General features: G+C 46.8%; 2 protein-coding genes across 3 annotated transcripts in view; both read right to left on the bottom strand.

Annotated features, from left to right (window-relative positions):
* Positions 1–15,532, bottom strand: part of LOC310646177 (ankyrin repeat and fibronectin type-III domain-containing protein 1-like) — a gene marked incomplete at its 5' end in the record, with an annotated part of 598,148 nt that overhangs the window by 478,811 nt on the left and 103,805 nt on the right.
* On the bottom strand, positions 596–14,360 carry MCRIP2 (MAPK regulated corepressor interacting protein 2). Of its 2 annotated transcripts, none has more exons than XM_083372881.1 (5): positions 14,032–14,360; positions 13,618–13,738; positions 3,637–3,764; positions 2,836–2,937; positions 596–991 (listed from the first exon to the last, which is right to left on the bottom strand). In XM_083372881.1, exons 1-5 carry the CDS (start codon positions 14,084–14,086, stop codon positions 921–923), a joined length of 477 nt encoding a protein of 158 aa, XP_083229007.1. In that variant the 5' UTR covers positions 14,087–14,360; the 3' UTR covers positions 596–920. The 2 variants fall into 2 exon arrangements, with proteins under 2 accessions (XP_083229007.1, XP_083229006.1); XM_083372880.1 differs by having other exon boundaries at positions 3,637–3,768; positions 13,619–13,738.

Raw genomic sequence — 15,532 nt, 5'->3', positions numbered from 1 at the left:
AACTGATGGCAACTTCCGAAGCCTGCATTCACCTATTGACCGTGTATGAACCAAGACCTTACATTAAGCCACGATACGGTTTGCAAAGCCTCTGGCTTGTGCACTCCGGTTTGGGGGCTCCCGTGCTGGGTGAGGGAAGGCACAGGGACCAAACTTCAACTTCCTCTTTGCAACTGGAATGCAAAGCAACTGGAGACTGAAGGCAGAGTGACGCAGTGGTTAAGAGTGCAAACTCTGCCCACTATGGCCCCCTCATGACTCGTGGACTTCAACTCCCAGAATTCCTGAGCCAGCATGGCTCAGCTTGGAAGCCTCTCTCTTTCCCCTCAGCGTGACTGGCTCAGGAATTCTGGGAGTTGAAGTCCACAAGTCATAAAAGAGCCAAGGTTGCCTGCCCCTGACCCAAACAAAGGTGGTCTTTTGATTTTCCCCAGTGCCTGATCCTGGCAGCTCTGAATAACTGCAGCTGGACTTTCCTCTCTGCCTCTCCTTGGCATTTAACTTCCTTTGGGGAGGGGGGGGGAGAAACGTCCTTGGGGAGGGAGGCCAACCCCCACCAAAAACTCCTTTCAACTTGCATTTGTACCACTGGCAGGATCAACGTGTTTATTGTGAACACAGTCTAGACTCCGGGACCCAAATGGACTCGGTGCTGGGTGCCAGGCCTGAGGGAGGAGAAGAATGCCCGCTTTGTGCCCCCCTCTCTGGGCACCCCGGCATCCCCACAATGTAAGGTCTGCAGGCTTCTTCCGGGCAATGGGGCATCTCAGCCTTTTCAAGGCCAGCTGAGCGGCCAACCTCTCTCCACGCCAGCCCCCTCCCCCTTTATTTGTCCAGTTCTCGCTGCGCTCCGACGCGCCTGCGTTTTCTGAAGAGCGGATTGGAAAATTTCTCTTGGAAAGCGGCCGCTCCTGCCTTCTTTAAGAGCCATTCTTGATTTTGGCCAGGAACTGTTGAGCCCACCAGTCTTCGAGGTCAATGGGAACAAAATCTGAAAAAGGGAACAAGAAAGTTAGAATTTGCAAGGCCACTCCGCCCCCCCCCCCCGACACACACACTTAAAGCTGCTTAAGTGTGTTATTTCTTTTCTATCCAACCCTCAGAGCCACGGTTCTCAACCTGCGCAACGTTAAAATAGGTGGACTTCAACTCCCAGAATGGAGCTTAGTTGCTGGCTGGGGAATTCTGGGAGTTGAAGTCCGCTCATTTTAAAGTTGCTCAGGTTGAGAAATATTGTTTCAGAAGTGATGAATTATAAACCCCCCCTGCTTTCTTCTTCTTATTATTATAATACAGGGGTCTTCAAACTTGGCAACTTTAAGACTTATGGACTTCAACTCCCAGAATTCTTCTGGCTGAGGAATTCTGGGAGTTGAAGTCCACAAGTCTTAAAGTTGCCAAGGTTGAAGACCCTTGTTATAAGTTGTAAGCCAAGAGTCACTTTATATGGGAGATAGGTGGCACAAAAAAACCTAATAAATTTAATATATAAAAATAATACTATCTGGGGTGGTTGGTTCTTGGAGTTTGTCACCACTTAGAAGAACACAGTTTTCCATCCCTGGATTTTCTCCTATGTCGTAGACCACTGTTTCTCAACCTGAGGAACTTTAAAAAGGCTGGACTTCAATTCCCAGAATCCCCCAGCCAGCTGGATGGCTGGGGAATTCTGGGAGTTGAAGTCCATCCATCTTAAAGTTGCTAAGGTTGAGAAACACTGCTATAGAGCAGGGGTCATCAAACGTGGCCCTTTTATGACTTGTGGACTTCAACTCCCAGAATTCCTCAGCCAGCCTGGCTGAGGAATTCTGGGAGTTGAAGTCCACAAGTCATAAAAGGGCCACGTTTGAAGACCCCTGCTATAGAATAACTTTCCCACCAAGACTGGCAAAGCTGTTTTCTTTCTCTTCAATTTAGCAGAACTTGCAATATTTGTCAAGTACAATTGCAGATGATTTAGGATACTTGCAAAAAACATCATTGCAACTAAACTGCTGTTGCACAATGCAATAGCTTCTGGATGAGCTGAGATTACAACTCGCAGCATTCCGAGCGATTGGCTTGGCTGACTAAGAATTCTGGGTCCTGAAGTTCAGCACGTGTGTGTGTGTGTGTGTGTGTGTGTGTGTGTGGTGGTGGGGAAATGGCTATATTTTATGCAGAAATCGCTCGGGGGAGAAAAGCAAGATTCTTCAGCAATTAAAAGAAGGTTTCTCCATGCATGAGCAGAAAACCTCCGCCAAGCCTTTAAAACTCCTGTACAAATCCAAACATTTCTGGGGGGGAGGGAGGGGGGGGGAAGGAGACAAAAGGCCAGATCCATTCCCCTGATTTGCTTTGCTTCAACTTTGCTTCAACATGGGGCCTGGGGGAGTGGAGGGATCGTAAAAGTCAAAATGGCGACCCCTATCCTGCAATTGGAACACCTGCCCCATTTTTTTAGGGGCACGGTACGGCGGCCATCTTAATTGCTTTGATCTTCTCCCTCAAAGATGCTTTTTCCCCCCCTATTCTTCCAAAGGCAACTAGACGGTTTCTTCAGGAAGAAGAAGGCATTTCGCTTCTCGTCCGAGAAGCTTCATCAAGGAGCTTCAGTCCAGTTGCCTTTGGTAGGAAAATAAAAAAAAGCACTGTTGAGATTTTTATTTATTTATTTTTTATTTTTTATTTTAATTCCATTTATATCCCGCCCTTCTCCGAAGACTCAGGGCGGCTTACAAGCTTAGCAGTATTCATGCTTTTATTTATATTGCCTTGTGCTTGGATTTGGGGAGAAGCAAAGGCCTGGGAAGGAGCAGTGTGTGTGTGTGTGTGTGTGTGTTTGTGTCTACTTACCTTTCAGTTCCGGACTGGGCGTCTTCTCTGCGTATTGTATTGGACCAGATCCACCTTCTGCCTGCTCTTGACTTTGCAGCTGCTCTTCCACTTCTTGCCAGGCTAGAAGCAGGAAGAAAAGAAAGCTCAGAGAGTTCTCGACTTACAGCTGTTCACTTAGTGACCATTCAAAGTCACAACGGCACTGAAAAAGGTGACTTAAGGACCCTTTTTCACACGGCCGTTGCAGCATCCCCACGGCCACGCGATCAAAATTCAGGCGCTTGGCAATTTGACTCACAGTTATGACGGTGGCAGCACCCCGGGGCCACGTGTGATCGCCTGTTTGCGACCACCTGACAACGGGGGAAAGCCAGATTCACTTAACGACTAGGTGGCTAACTCACCCACTGCAGTGATTCGCTTAGCAACTGCGTCAAGAAAGATTGCAAAATGGGGCGCTGAATGTGTCTTGCTCAGCAATGGGAAAATTGGGGCTTCCCCTGTGGTCATAACTCAAGGACCACCTGTAAGGTTGATGGATGGTTTCCCTCCATAAAAAACGTGAGTTTTTGTTTTTTGTCCTGCAGCTCTCTGGCTTCAATTTGTGTCCTTGACAAACACAATGCAAGGACAAACAAATCGGGGGCTCCACCAGTCTTCTGACTTCCTGTTAGAGCAGCGGTTTTCAAACTTCAACTTCCAGGATTCTTCAGCCCGCCTGCTGGGAGTCGGGGAATTCTGGGAGTTGAAGTCCACACGCTTTTTCAAGTAGCCACGTTGGAAGCCTCCTGCGCCAGAGTCAGCCAGCAGCCAGCTTACCTTCGTACACAAACCGGACATTTTCTTCGTGAGCTACAGTGTAGTTTTCCTCTGTGGTTGCGGGGGGTGAGATCATCAATGGGGGTCTCTTTCCATTGACCCTGTTGAACACAAGCTTGGGAAGGGGGCTGCCAAGAGAAAACAGAAGAGAATAGGATTTTATTTCTGCTTTGTTGGGAATACAGCAAGTTCACATGACCCCCATTATATGAAGATATTGTTACGACTTACGACTGCCTGATTTCCTTAACCACTGCATGGTTTCAGTCTTACGATGCCGTGATTCGCTTAATGGCCTCCATCAAGACGGTTTTAAAGTTGGGTCTGCTCATGTGGGCGCCTTGACTTGTGACTATCATGACAGTCCCAATTGCAGTCATAAGTCAGGGGCTATGAGCTTGCCAAGAAAACTGAATTGGAACGTTTTGCCCCTTAAATATAAAATTTTCCAGTGTCTTTTCCCAGCAGTTTTACCAAATGTTTGTCAATCCTGATGTGCATTTAACTTCTACAGGATGTCCTCAACTTAAGACCACAATTAGCCCAAAATTTCTGTGGCTAGACACTTAAGTGAGTTTTGCCCCATTTTATGACCTCTTTTGCCACAATTTAGCAGTTGTGGTTGCTAAATAAGGACTACTGGTGCTACTTCAGCAGTGGCAGATGCTTTCTGCATTGCTGGCAAGATCATGGATGGGTTCGTATACATATATAGTCCTTGACTTATAGTGATCATTCAAAGTTGCAACCACAGTGAAAAAAGGGACTTTTAAAGATTAAACATATGTTTGAATATGGTTAAAAAGAAGAGAAAAATTAATGTACGTTAGCCTAAGAGGGACATGTATTTTAAGTAGTATACTATCTTCTTATTTCTTTTTCTTCTCTTTTCTCTCTCTCTTTTTTAAGACATGAGAAAGGTGAAAGTGTTGGGATGGCCCGTATGAGGAAAAAGACTTAAATACTTAAGTGTAGTTAACTTTGAGAAAATCTCAACCGGTAACATTGCGGGGGAAACAAACTTAAACAAGAATTTTGTAGACAGGATCTATGTAAACTGATCTATGATAACCACTGATGTGGTTATTATTTGCAGAAATATTAGAAAAATGCCTATATTTAATTGTTATTTATCAAAATAATAAGAATTGTATTGATTCAAGGTTGGCTTATGGGTAAATTTTAGATTGTTATTATTGTTAATAGTTTATAATAGTGGAATTTTTATTAGTTTTAATTATATGGTATTATTATTATTTTTAGTATTAGCATCTGCCAACCTAGCAGTTCGAAAGCACGTGAAAAATGCAAGTAGAAAAATAGGGACCACCACGGTGGGAAGGTAACAGCGTTCCGTGCGCCTTTGGCGTCTAGTCATGCCGGCCACATGACCACGGAGACGTCCTCGGATAAGCGCTGGCTCTTCGGCTTTGAAACAGAGATGAGCACCGGCCCCTAGAGTTGGAAATGACTAGCACGCATGTGTGGGGGAACCTTTACCTTTTATTGTTTAATAACTTGGATATTAATTTGTTTATGTTTTTATTATTATGTTCACTTTTATTTTGTTTGTATTTACGTTAAAGGGGAGTTAAAGCGCATTATGAACTTGGTTATTTATATAGTTGGTTAATGTTAGTTAGATTATGATTATTATATTTGTAACCCTGTGTTCAGCTTTGGGAAGTGGGGGAGGGAGAGGGGGGGTTGGGGGGGGATTGGTTTTGGGGATTATATTGTAATTTTTCCAAAACTTTTTTTTAAAAAAAAGGTTGGCAAAAAGAATATTATTGGAAGAGAAATTCAAGCAAAGCTATGTGGACTATAGAATTATAGAAACTAATCCTTATTGTTTTTTAAATATAAACCCAGACAACATGCTGTTTAACAATTATTAAGGTGATTATGTTAAAAAAAATCAATAAAATATATTTTTAAAAAAGAAAAAAGGGACATGATCCTTTTTCACGCTTACGACCATTGTAGCATCCCCAGGGTCACGAGTTCAAAATTCGGACGCTTGGCAACTGACTCATATTTATGACGGTTGTCCCAAGATCACGTGATCCCCTTTTGTGACCTTCCAACAAGCAAAGTCCATGGGGAAGCCAAATTCACGTAGCAACCACATTACTAACTTAACAACTGCAGCGATTCACTTAGAAAGGTCATAAAAAACTGGGCAAATCTCACCTGCTTAGTGATAGTCATTTTGGGGGTTCAACTGTGGTCATACGTTAAGGCCACCTGTATGAAGGAACAGGAGTAAAAGGAGAAGATCCTTTTGTGTGTATATTTAATGTAAAAAGGTAAAGGTAAAGGTTCCCCCGCACACGCGTGCTAGTCGTTTCCAACTCTAGGGGCCGGTGCTCATCTCCGTTTCAAAGCTGAAGAGCCAGCGCTTGTCCGAGGACGTCTCCGTGGTCATGTGGCCAGCATGACTAGACGCCAAAGGCGCACGGAACGCTGTTCCCTTCCCACCGGAGTGGTCCCTATTTTTCTACTTGCATTTTTACATGCTTTCGAACTGCTAGGTTGGCAGAAGCTGGGACGAGTAACAGGCGCTCATTCTGTTACACGGCACTCGGGATTCGACCCGTCAAACTGCCGACTTTCTGATCGACAAGCTCGGCATCCTAACCCACTGAGCCACCGTGTCCCTATTTAATATATTTAATATAACCATGCCCATTTCGCACAGCAACTCAGCCCAACGATAGCAGAGGAAGTAAAGAGTCATTAAGGAACAAAGCTTCCACCCTCCAAGCTAATTCTTGCGCTGGCAGGTCCCAGCAACTTAACAGTCCATTTTTAATCTTTCCTAATCTTGAGTCGGATTAGTGAAAAGAGCCACAATCTTTGGCACAGGTCGGTTGGAAGATTGCATCACTCTTCGAAGGAGGCAGATTGGAGAACTGAGCTTTAAGGAAAGGAGAATCTCTCTGCTTCAAATCAAAAGAATCACACACCACACCGGAGGCTCCGTGCCTCCCCTTCGCTACTCCAGCAGAACCATTTTGAACTGGAACGGAGCTTGCAAAAAATCCATTTGGAATTGGATTTGCAGACCCCAACCTGAATTGGAATCGCTAGCAAAACTCTGGGCGAGTCCGATTTGAAAGGGCTTGTGTGAATTTGCCCTTCCTTTCGAGAATCTGCCCAAATCCGACTGCTTAGGTTTGCACTTCAGGCCAATCCAACAGGTATTTTGTGTTCCACATACAGGTCTTTGACTTGACCAGAGTCGCGCCCCAAATTTATGTTGCTAAGCGCGACATTGGTTAATTGAGTTTTGCCCCATTTTTCAACCTTCCTTGCCACAATTGTTTCAGGCGGATCACGGCAGTTCTTAAGTTAGTAAACCCGTTGTTAAGGGAATCTGGCTTCCTGCTTGACATGGTTTGTCAAAAGGTTGCAGAAGGGGATCACATGACCCCTCCGGGACACCGCAACCGTCATAAATATGAGTCGGTTGCCAAGCATCCCAATGCAAAGCACCTGACATGGGGATGTTGCAATGGTCATAAGTCTGCATTTTGATCCTGTGAGCATGGGGATGCTACGATGTTTGTTAAGTCTGATAAAAATTGGTCCTAGGTCACTTTTTTTCAGCCTTTGTAAATTCGAACTGTCACTGAACGCACTATTTTAAGTTGAGGACTATTTATATTGGTGCAAACGAGAACTTTATCGAGCAAGCGTAGGATTTCAACCTACGCTGGCGTTTCTCTTTTAAGTCTGAACTGGCATTAAATGAACAGATAGTCGAGGATTATCTGTACTCCCTTGAATGAAGAAGCAAGGCTAATTCAATTCCTCTTACTACTAATAGTTGTCCTTTTGTTCAATAATATGCAAGTCACTATCTAGAATGCAGTTCCGGACTTTGCCCCGGGTTTTAAGTTCTCTGGGGCAGGAGTCCAACGGCATCTGACCCAGATTCTGCCACCTGATTGCATTTCCACAACATCAAGCAAGTCACATGGTGTTTACTCATCCTTCCCAACCCTCCTCCTCCCCCCTCCCCCCCGTGTCCCATCCAGGCCCTCTCCCGAATTCTCCTTGCAACTGGACACACATTTTTCCAAGGTCAGTAGAACAAACGGTCATTGTAAAACTTGCCAACACCGAAGCTTGAAAGAGACACAACAGTGGGAACTGAAACAGCACAAGGTCTGATCAGAGGTGATCAATGTGCACCTATGTTTACGGGTGTCCGGCCTGACTCTGGCGCCTTCCCGGGCCAAATTATGTATTTTATTAAATACACTTTGAGATAAAAGTATTTCTTCAGGGGAAGAAAAAGCTTCAGAGAAGGAATTGCACTGTCTTCAGTCCCTTTTCATTGCCTAAAAATTGCAGTGTCCAGATATCACTTTTCCCCCTGCACTCCATGAGGTCTAGAATCTTGTGCAAGCTACCACTTGAACAAAGTATCATATAATGGTACCATCGTCTTAACATTGCATTAAGCTGTGATTGCTTAAACACACCACACCTGCAGAATGCACACAAAGCACGAAGACATATCATGGATTAATGGCTCACAGTTGCTAGGCTTATATGACAGAAATTAGACAATCACAACTTAGTTTTGTTGGACAGTTCAGCACACGGGGTTTCTGTATAGTCCACCATATTCTTACCAATGTAGACACCTAAAGACAACTGTGATTCCCTTTCCCTATCCTTCAAATGCAGCCAAATGAATTTATATACGATCCTCAACCATAAAGTGCTTTTTTAAGGGCAAAATGTAATTTCTCCCTAGTTTTCACATCTAATTCAGAATTACAAATTATTCTCTGGCTTAAGATTTTGGTTTTAAGAGGGTGGGGGCACTTTGGTGTCCCCTGGGTTAGTTAATGCTTCAGTGAACACTTCCTAGCCAGAAAATGGGTTAATTTTTGTTACATCATTTAACACGTGTTGTGCAAACGCCGCTATTAAGTAAAGAGTGTTTTATGAAGCAGCTTTCTGGACTCTTGCTACATAAGTAAACAAGCAGGGCAACAAATTATATAGACCAAAAGGAAGATAACTTTGTCAATGGGATGTTGAGTACCTTCCAAGTAGGTGGATACCTACACGGTCTTGCACAATTCTTTTATTTCAGCAAAGCTGGTGACAGCGATCAACAACACATTTAATTTTCAATAGTTCCTAGTCCTGCCTTTGGCATAAAACCAGTTTGGTCGACCTTGGGCCAGCCGCTTTCTCTCAGTCCTAGGAAGGAGGCAATGGCAAACCATTTCTGAAAAACCTGGCCAAGAAAACTGCAGACAATCTCCGAGAATCGAACGGAAACTGGGGGGGGGGGGGGGGGAAGCAGACAATGGCTGGGTTTGCAAGTGTCCAACCAGCCAGACACTAAACAAACACGGACTGGGCTTCAAGTAATGTGTGACACAAAGTAAAAACTGCTTTGCAACCCAAAAGCTCTTCTAAATGCTGGGAAATATTGTCTGCTCTTTCAGGGCCCTTTGACGTATGACCACATTTGAGCCCAAATTTTACGTTGCTTAAGTGAGAAATTTGTTAAGTGAGTTTTTTTAAAAAATCCCATTTATATCCCGCCCTTCTCCGAAGACTCAGGGTGGCTTACAATCTAAAGCACAAATCAATGTGCTTAGCAATAGCCTTCATTCTATGTATATGCCTGCTTATTAGGGCTTTCACACACACCCCAAGCGGCATTATTACAAAGTCAGCTTAATTGCCCCCAACAATCTGGGTCCTCATTTTACCTACCTGGGAAGGATGGAAGGCTGAGTCAACCTTGAGCCTGGTGGGACGCGAACCTGCACTAATTGCAGGCAGCTGGTGTTACTTAAGGAGGCATTAGCCTACTGCTCCACCAAGGCTCTAATATTATTTATTTATTTTATTTAGTTATATTTATATACCGCCCTATTCCCTGAGGACTCAGGGCGGTTTACAGGAAATTAAAAAATCCAAAATACAAAAATTAAGAACCAAATTAAAAAATATTAAATTAACCCTGTAGTCAATTAAAAAGAACCCCAAATTAAAAATTCCTCCTCAGTCTGGGCCCGAGAGCTCGAAGAGCCAGGTCTTCAGGCCCCGGCGGAATGATCGAAGGTCGGGGGCAGTTCTCAGCTCCACCGGCAGCTGGTTCCAGAGGGCAGGCGCTCCCACCGAGAAGGCCCTATCCCTGGGTGTCACCCGCCGGCAGTCTCTTACCGGCGGGACCCTGAGCAGACCCTCCCTGTGGGAGCGCACTGGGCGAAGGGCATTTGATGCCGGCAGCAGGTGTTCCCTCAGATATCCCGGACCCAGGCCATGTAGGGCTTTATAGGTAATAACCAGCACCTTGAATTATATCAATATTAGTTACAAATTAGGATGTCAATATGGGAAGCATAAAATTATTTGGCTTTTTAAATCCAAAATCGAGTATGACATTAGAATAAAGAGTGATTATGACTCACATCAAAGCATTTCAAAGTATTTGTTGTATAGGTTTCAGTTTTAGATTACTTAATATAAAAATCTCTACTATATTGTTACTAAATCTCTACAGAGTTATTACACACACACACACACACACACACACACACAAAAGAGAAAGAGACAGACAAATACACATATTTAGAGAATGAAATGAAAAAAATAGTTAAACAACACTTTTGCCCCGTTTTACGACTTTTCTTGCCAGAGTTGTTAAGGGAATCACTGCAGTTGTCAAATTAGTAACACGGCTGTTCAGTGAAACTGGTTCACTGTGCTGGTCAGAAGGTCGCAAAAGAGGATTGTGCAATTCTGGGACACCGCCACCGTCGTAAATGTGAGTCAGTTGTCAAGCATCCGAATGTGAAAAATCACATGACCCAGGGGATGCTGCAATGGTCATAAGTGTGAAAAACGGTCATAAGTCACTATTTTCAGTGCTGCCGTAACTTCAAACAGTCACTAGGTGAATTGTTGTACAGTACAGTACAGCATTCCAATTGCACAATCAAAATGAAAGGCTAATGCTGTTGTGTAATGAAAATGGCAGTATCAGGTGAACTCAAGGGCGGATCCATGTCTTTCTACGAACAAGTCTACCCACACCTATAGTTTAATGCACAATACGCTATAATTTACCCCAGATTACCCAAGGCACAACTGTTATGTTTGTCGAGCCAAGAATGCCCCAAAATAAGTGAACAATTTATATTATGCTGGTGGCGATGGCCCACTTCAGGAATTTTCAAACATTTTTCAGACTTGCAGAACCTGTTTAAAATACCAACAAACAAGCGGAGGTTTCCTAGATTAAGACGTGAAGTTTGTAATCTGCACAAAATCCTCAAATTACAACCGTTTGCTTTAGCGACCATTCAAAGTTACAACGGCACTGAACGAAGTGACTGGCAACCAGGCATTGCCCCTAAGATTGATGCAGCCATCCTCACAGTGATGTGGTCAAAATTCAGGCGTTTGGCAACCGGAATATATTTGCGATGGTTGCAGCATTCTGTGGGGTCATGTGACACACACACACACACCCCTTTTGCCACCTTCCCACTTGGCTTCCAACAAGCAAAGTCAATGCAGGAAGCTGGATCTGGATCCATTGAATGACGGTAGCGGTTCACTTACCAACTGTGGCAGAAAAGGTTGTAAAATCAGGCATGGCTCATTTAACAGCCTGGCTTAGCAATGGAAATTCTGATCCCAATTGCAGTCATAACTTGAGGACTATTTGTACAAGATGGGCTACGTTTGAGTGAAAACATTTTTTTTTCACCCTTAGTCCTTCAAAGCTCACCAGTTCCAACAAACGCCATTCCCAAAACCTTGTCCTGCTTATTAGCACAAGTGACTGAATAGTAAAGATTGCATTTCTACTGTAGGCTGGATTATAAACTATTCAACTCCAGTTTAGGGCGTCATGTGAATCCAAGCAGAACAACACGAAACCCAAAGGCTGATGCGTGTTTCAAACCAAAGACCTCTGCAGAGGTTCACAGTAATCAGCCATCCGACTAATACCGTCTAGTCTAGTGGTCTTCAACTCCCAGGATTCCCCAGCCAATGTCTTAACACATCTTACAAAGCTGTCAAGGTTGAAAAACCCTAAGTCTACATGCAGGCTGGGGAATTCTGGGAGTTGAAGTCCACCCACCTTAAACTTATGAGCCCTGGTGGCGCAGTGTTTAGAATGCACTATTGCAAGCTACTTCTGCTGACTGCCAGCTGCCAGCAGTTCGATTCCTGACCGGGTCAAGGTTGACTCAGCCTTCCGTCCTTTCCGAGGTCGGTAAAATGAGGACCCAGATTGTTGGGGGGGGGTCCAACTGCTGACTCTGTAAACCGCTTAGAGAGGGCTGTAAAGCACGGTGAAGCGATATATAAGTCTAAGTGCTATTCCTTCCTTCCTTCCTTCCTTCCTTCCTTCCTTCCTTCCTTCCTTCCTTCCTTCCTTCCTTCCTTCCTTCCTTCCTTCCTTCCTATCCTAACTGGCTCAAGGTTGATTTAGCTTTCCATCTTTCTGAGGTCGGTAAACTGAGGACCCAGATTGTTGGGGGAAACAGGTTGACTCTGTAAACCGCTTAGAGAGGGCTGTAAAGCACTGCGAAGCGGTATACAAGTCCGTCGTTATTGCTATTAACTTTGAGAACATCCCCTTTTCTCCATCCAGGGGGGGGGGTTTCCAAGCCAAGCGCCCTTTGAAGCATCTCTGCAAGAAAAGCAAAGGCCGAGTGTGCGCCAAGGCACCGGCAAGTGCGCGCAAAAAAAAAAAAAAAGCCCCAGCCAACCAGTGCTCAGCACCATGCCCCCACCCAAGGAAGGCGAGCATTCAACAGGTTTAGCACACCTGCTCAGGGCTTTTTTTTTCTCATCGAAGGAAGGCGAGCATTCAACAGGTTTAGCACACCTGCTCAGGGCTTTTTTTTTTTTCTCTCATCGAAGGCTCGGAACGGAATTCCGGCACCTTTTTGGGATGGAACCTTGTAGGGTAGGCAAGGCGGGTTGTATGACACGTGTGAGTTCCGGCACCATTTTTCTTTTACAAAAAAAAAAAAAAGCACTGCGCCTGCTTCATACTGCTAAGCTTGTAAGCCGCCCTGAGTCTTCGGAGAAGGGCGGGATATAAATGGAATTAAAATAAATAAATAAATAAATAAATAAATAAATAAATAAATAAATAAATAAATAAATAAATAAATAAATAAATACTCCTGGGCCACCCCGCAGGCAGCCGCCGCCCCCCACCCACCCACCCCCAACTCTTCTGCCTTGGCCTTCTCTGTCTAGGCCAGTGTTTCCCAACCTTGGCCACTGGAAGATGTGTGGACTTCAACTCCCAGAATTCCCCACTCAGCATTGCTGAGTGGGGAATTCTGGGAGTTGAAGTCCACACATCTTCCAGTGGCCAAGGTTGGGAAACACTGGTCTAGGCTAGGGCAAAGGCTGCCTGCTGGATGCCTCCCCATCCGCCCCCCCCTTCCCATCTCGTGATGTCCTTTGACGTCACCTGCATCCTCCCCCCCCCCGCCTCCCCCCCCACCAGGAGATTCCCCTCTCTCCGGCGCGCACGTGCCAGCGGGCGCCTCCCCGTCGGGGTTGTCCTTTGCAGCCACGTGGCTCGGAGGGGGGGGCGGAGGGGGGGCGGGTACCCCCTCTCCTCCTCCCCGCCCCCGCCTCCCTCTCCCCCCCCGCCCCTTGGGAGCCATGTGGCCACAAGGACAGCAGGCAGCCATCCGACAAGGTCACCTCCACTTCTCTTCCGGGGAGGGTGGTAGCCTGGTTGAAAGACCCCCCCCCGCCCCACACACTCGCTCTCCGGGCTCGGAGCAGCCTGGCCGTCGAGGGACGACCCCTGTGCTCGCCCACCCCCCCAACCACCCACCCCAGTGGGCCAGCTGGACCGTGCGCGGCGGAGCCAGCCCCGGGCAAGGTCACCGGCATCGGGGACGTCCTCTTTGCCCCCTTCGCCGGCCTGTCCGAGACCCCCAACCCCCTCCTCACCTTGCAAGGGGCCACGAGCTGAGTTCCAGCTGCTGCTGCTGCTGTTGTTGCTGCTGTTGTGGCTGCTGCTGGCGCCGGCATTTCAGATCGACCAGTTTGCTCTCCACCTGCTGCGTGGGACCTGAGAGAGAGAGAGCACGATCCGTCTCTCTTTCTTGGGCCTGGCTTGCTCCGGGCCTGCGGAACGGCCCGACACTTGACAAGCCCCCCACCCACCCCGTCCAGGGGTGCAGTTAAGGAACCGGAGGGAACCGCTCGTCCCGTGGTTTTCCCAGGGGGAAGCTAGGCTTCCCGATCTCGGGCGCGCTGGCCGGGGAAGATGGGCATTGCGGTCCAGGTGGGTGGGTGGGGGGGGGTCAGGGGTAGAGGTGGGGGTCGGACGGGCCCGATCCTCGCCCCTCCCCCAAGGCTGACCTGTCCTCCTCTGCGTGGCTAGCTTGCTCGGGCCCTTGGTGATGGTGTACATCATCGGCGGCGTCCCCCGGAGCAGGCTGGCCAGGCGTCGGACGCGCGCACTCGAGCGCTCCCGATCCTAAGGGAGAAAGGGATCCAAGCCGCCGCTGGGCATTTCCCGGGAGCCGGGTTCGAAAGAGGCTCCTCCCGTTTGGGGAGGGCCGGCCCGCCTCTCGGCCGGTGTCCCCGACCTCTGGCAAGACCACGGCCACAGCCCGAGGCTCTCCTCTCCCCCCACCCCCACCCCTCCCCCGCCGGCCTGGCACTTTAACTTTGCCGGCCAAGGCGCCAGTCCCCTTTAAGGCCGCCGAGCGCTCAGCCAGCCAGCCAGCCGGAGCTGCCTCCAACACGCCCACCCCTTCGTGGCTGCGCTTTAAAGGCGCCGCGCGTTTTGGCCAGGACTCCGGGCTTGGGTTACGCAAGGGAGGCACCCAGGAGGAGCTGCCTGGATTGGCCCGAGTCGTCTCCTAAGGACGTTCCCACGTGCGTCGAAGGCTTCGGGTCTTCGCTGAGCCTGGGCAATGGCGAGATGGAAGAGGGGCAGGTACCGCGCAGCCCAGCCGGTTGCAAGTTCCCTTCTTGTCACCTTGCAAGGAGCAAGGTGGCTCTGGCCTGGGGTTCAGGGGAGGCAGATCTCTACAGGTGGTCCTCGACTCGCAACGATTCGTTTAGTGACCGAAGTTACAACAGGGCTGACAAAGAAAATGACTTGTGATCCTTTTTCTCACGCTGAACGGCCCTTGCAGCATCCCCAATTGGGATACCTGATCAAAATTCAGAGGCTTGGCAATCGACTGGTATTTATGAAGGTTGCAGTGTCCCAGCCTGGCGTGATCCCCTTTTTGCGACCTTCTGACAAGGGGGGTGCAGCCAGATTCACTTCACTGTGTTACTAATTTAACAGCCAGCTTTCCTACTATTGTTGTGATTTCTAAACCAAAGAAAAACATGAGTCTTTTCCCCTTTTTTTAGAAGTATTTTTTTTATTCTACTTCTTTTATTTATTCAGTTTATATGATAGTCACCCATTTTCACATACACGACTGGGCCGCCAAAACATTTAACATAGCAAATGACTACGTAAAAGGGAGAAAAGAAAGTGAAAAAGAACATTTACAATTGTCATAAAATTTAAAGTTCACTATTATTAATTGAGTTAATATTTTATTTATTTATTTATTTATTTTAATTCCATTTATATCCCGCCCTTCTCCGAAGACTCATTAGGCAATGAAAAGGGACTGAAGACTCATTGTATCGTACTAAGAAAGGGTCAAAAGCCAAACTTTTCTTCTGGGTTTAATAGAAAAGTTTGGAACTTGGTTATATATGTTGATGGCAGCAAGATTACGCACAAAAACGGAAAGATACTTTGATTCCCACAACGGATGAATGGTTGCAAAAGTTGATGGAGTTCACAGAGATGGCCCAACTGAATGCTTTAATCCAGGGGTGGGCAACC

The sequence above is a fragment of the Vipera ursinii genome (assembly GCF_947247035.1).
Source record: "Vipera ursinii genome assembly, chromosome: 13".
Classification (NCBI taxonomy): domain Eukaryota; kingdom Metazoa; phylum Chordata; class Lepidosauria; order Squamata; family Viperidae; genus Vipera; species Vipera ursinii.
The sequence above is the reverse complement of the archived record's forward strand: the minus strand, read 5'-3'. Positions and strand labels throughout refer to the sequence as shown.

Excerpts from the sequence above, each read along its gene's own strand:
- MCRIP2 (XM_083372880.1), bottom strand. The coding sequence starts at position 14,086 with ATGATGTACACCATCACCAAGGGCCCGAGCAAGCTAGCCACGCAGAGG. Across the intron at positions 13,739-14,031 it reads AGCCACGCAGAGGAGGACAG|GTCCCACGCAGCAGGTGGAG; the intron begins GTCAGCCTTGGG and ends TCTCTCTCTCAG. Across the intron at positions 2,938-3,636 it reads TGTCCGGTTTGTGTACGAAG|CCTGGCAAGAAGTGGAAGAG; the intron begins GTAAGCTGGCTG and ends TCCTGCTTCTAG.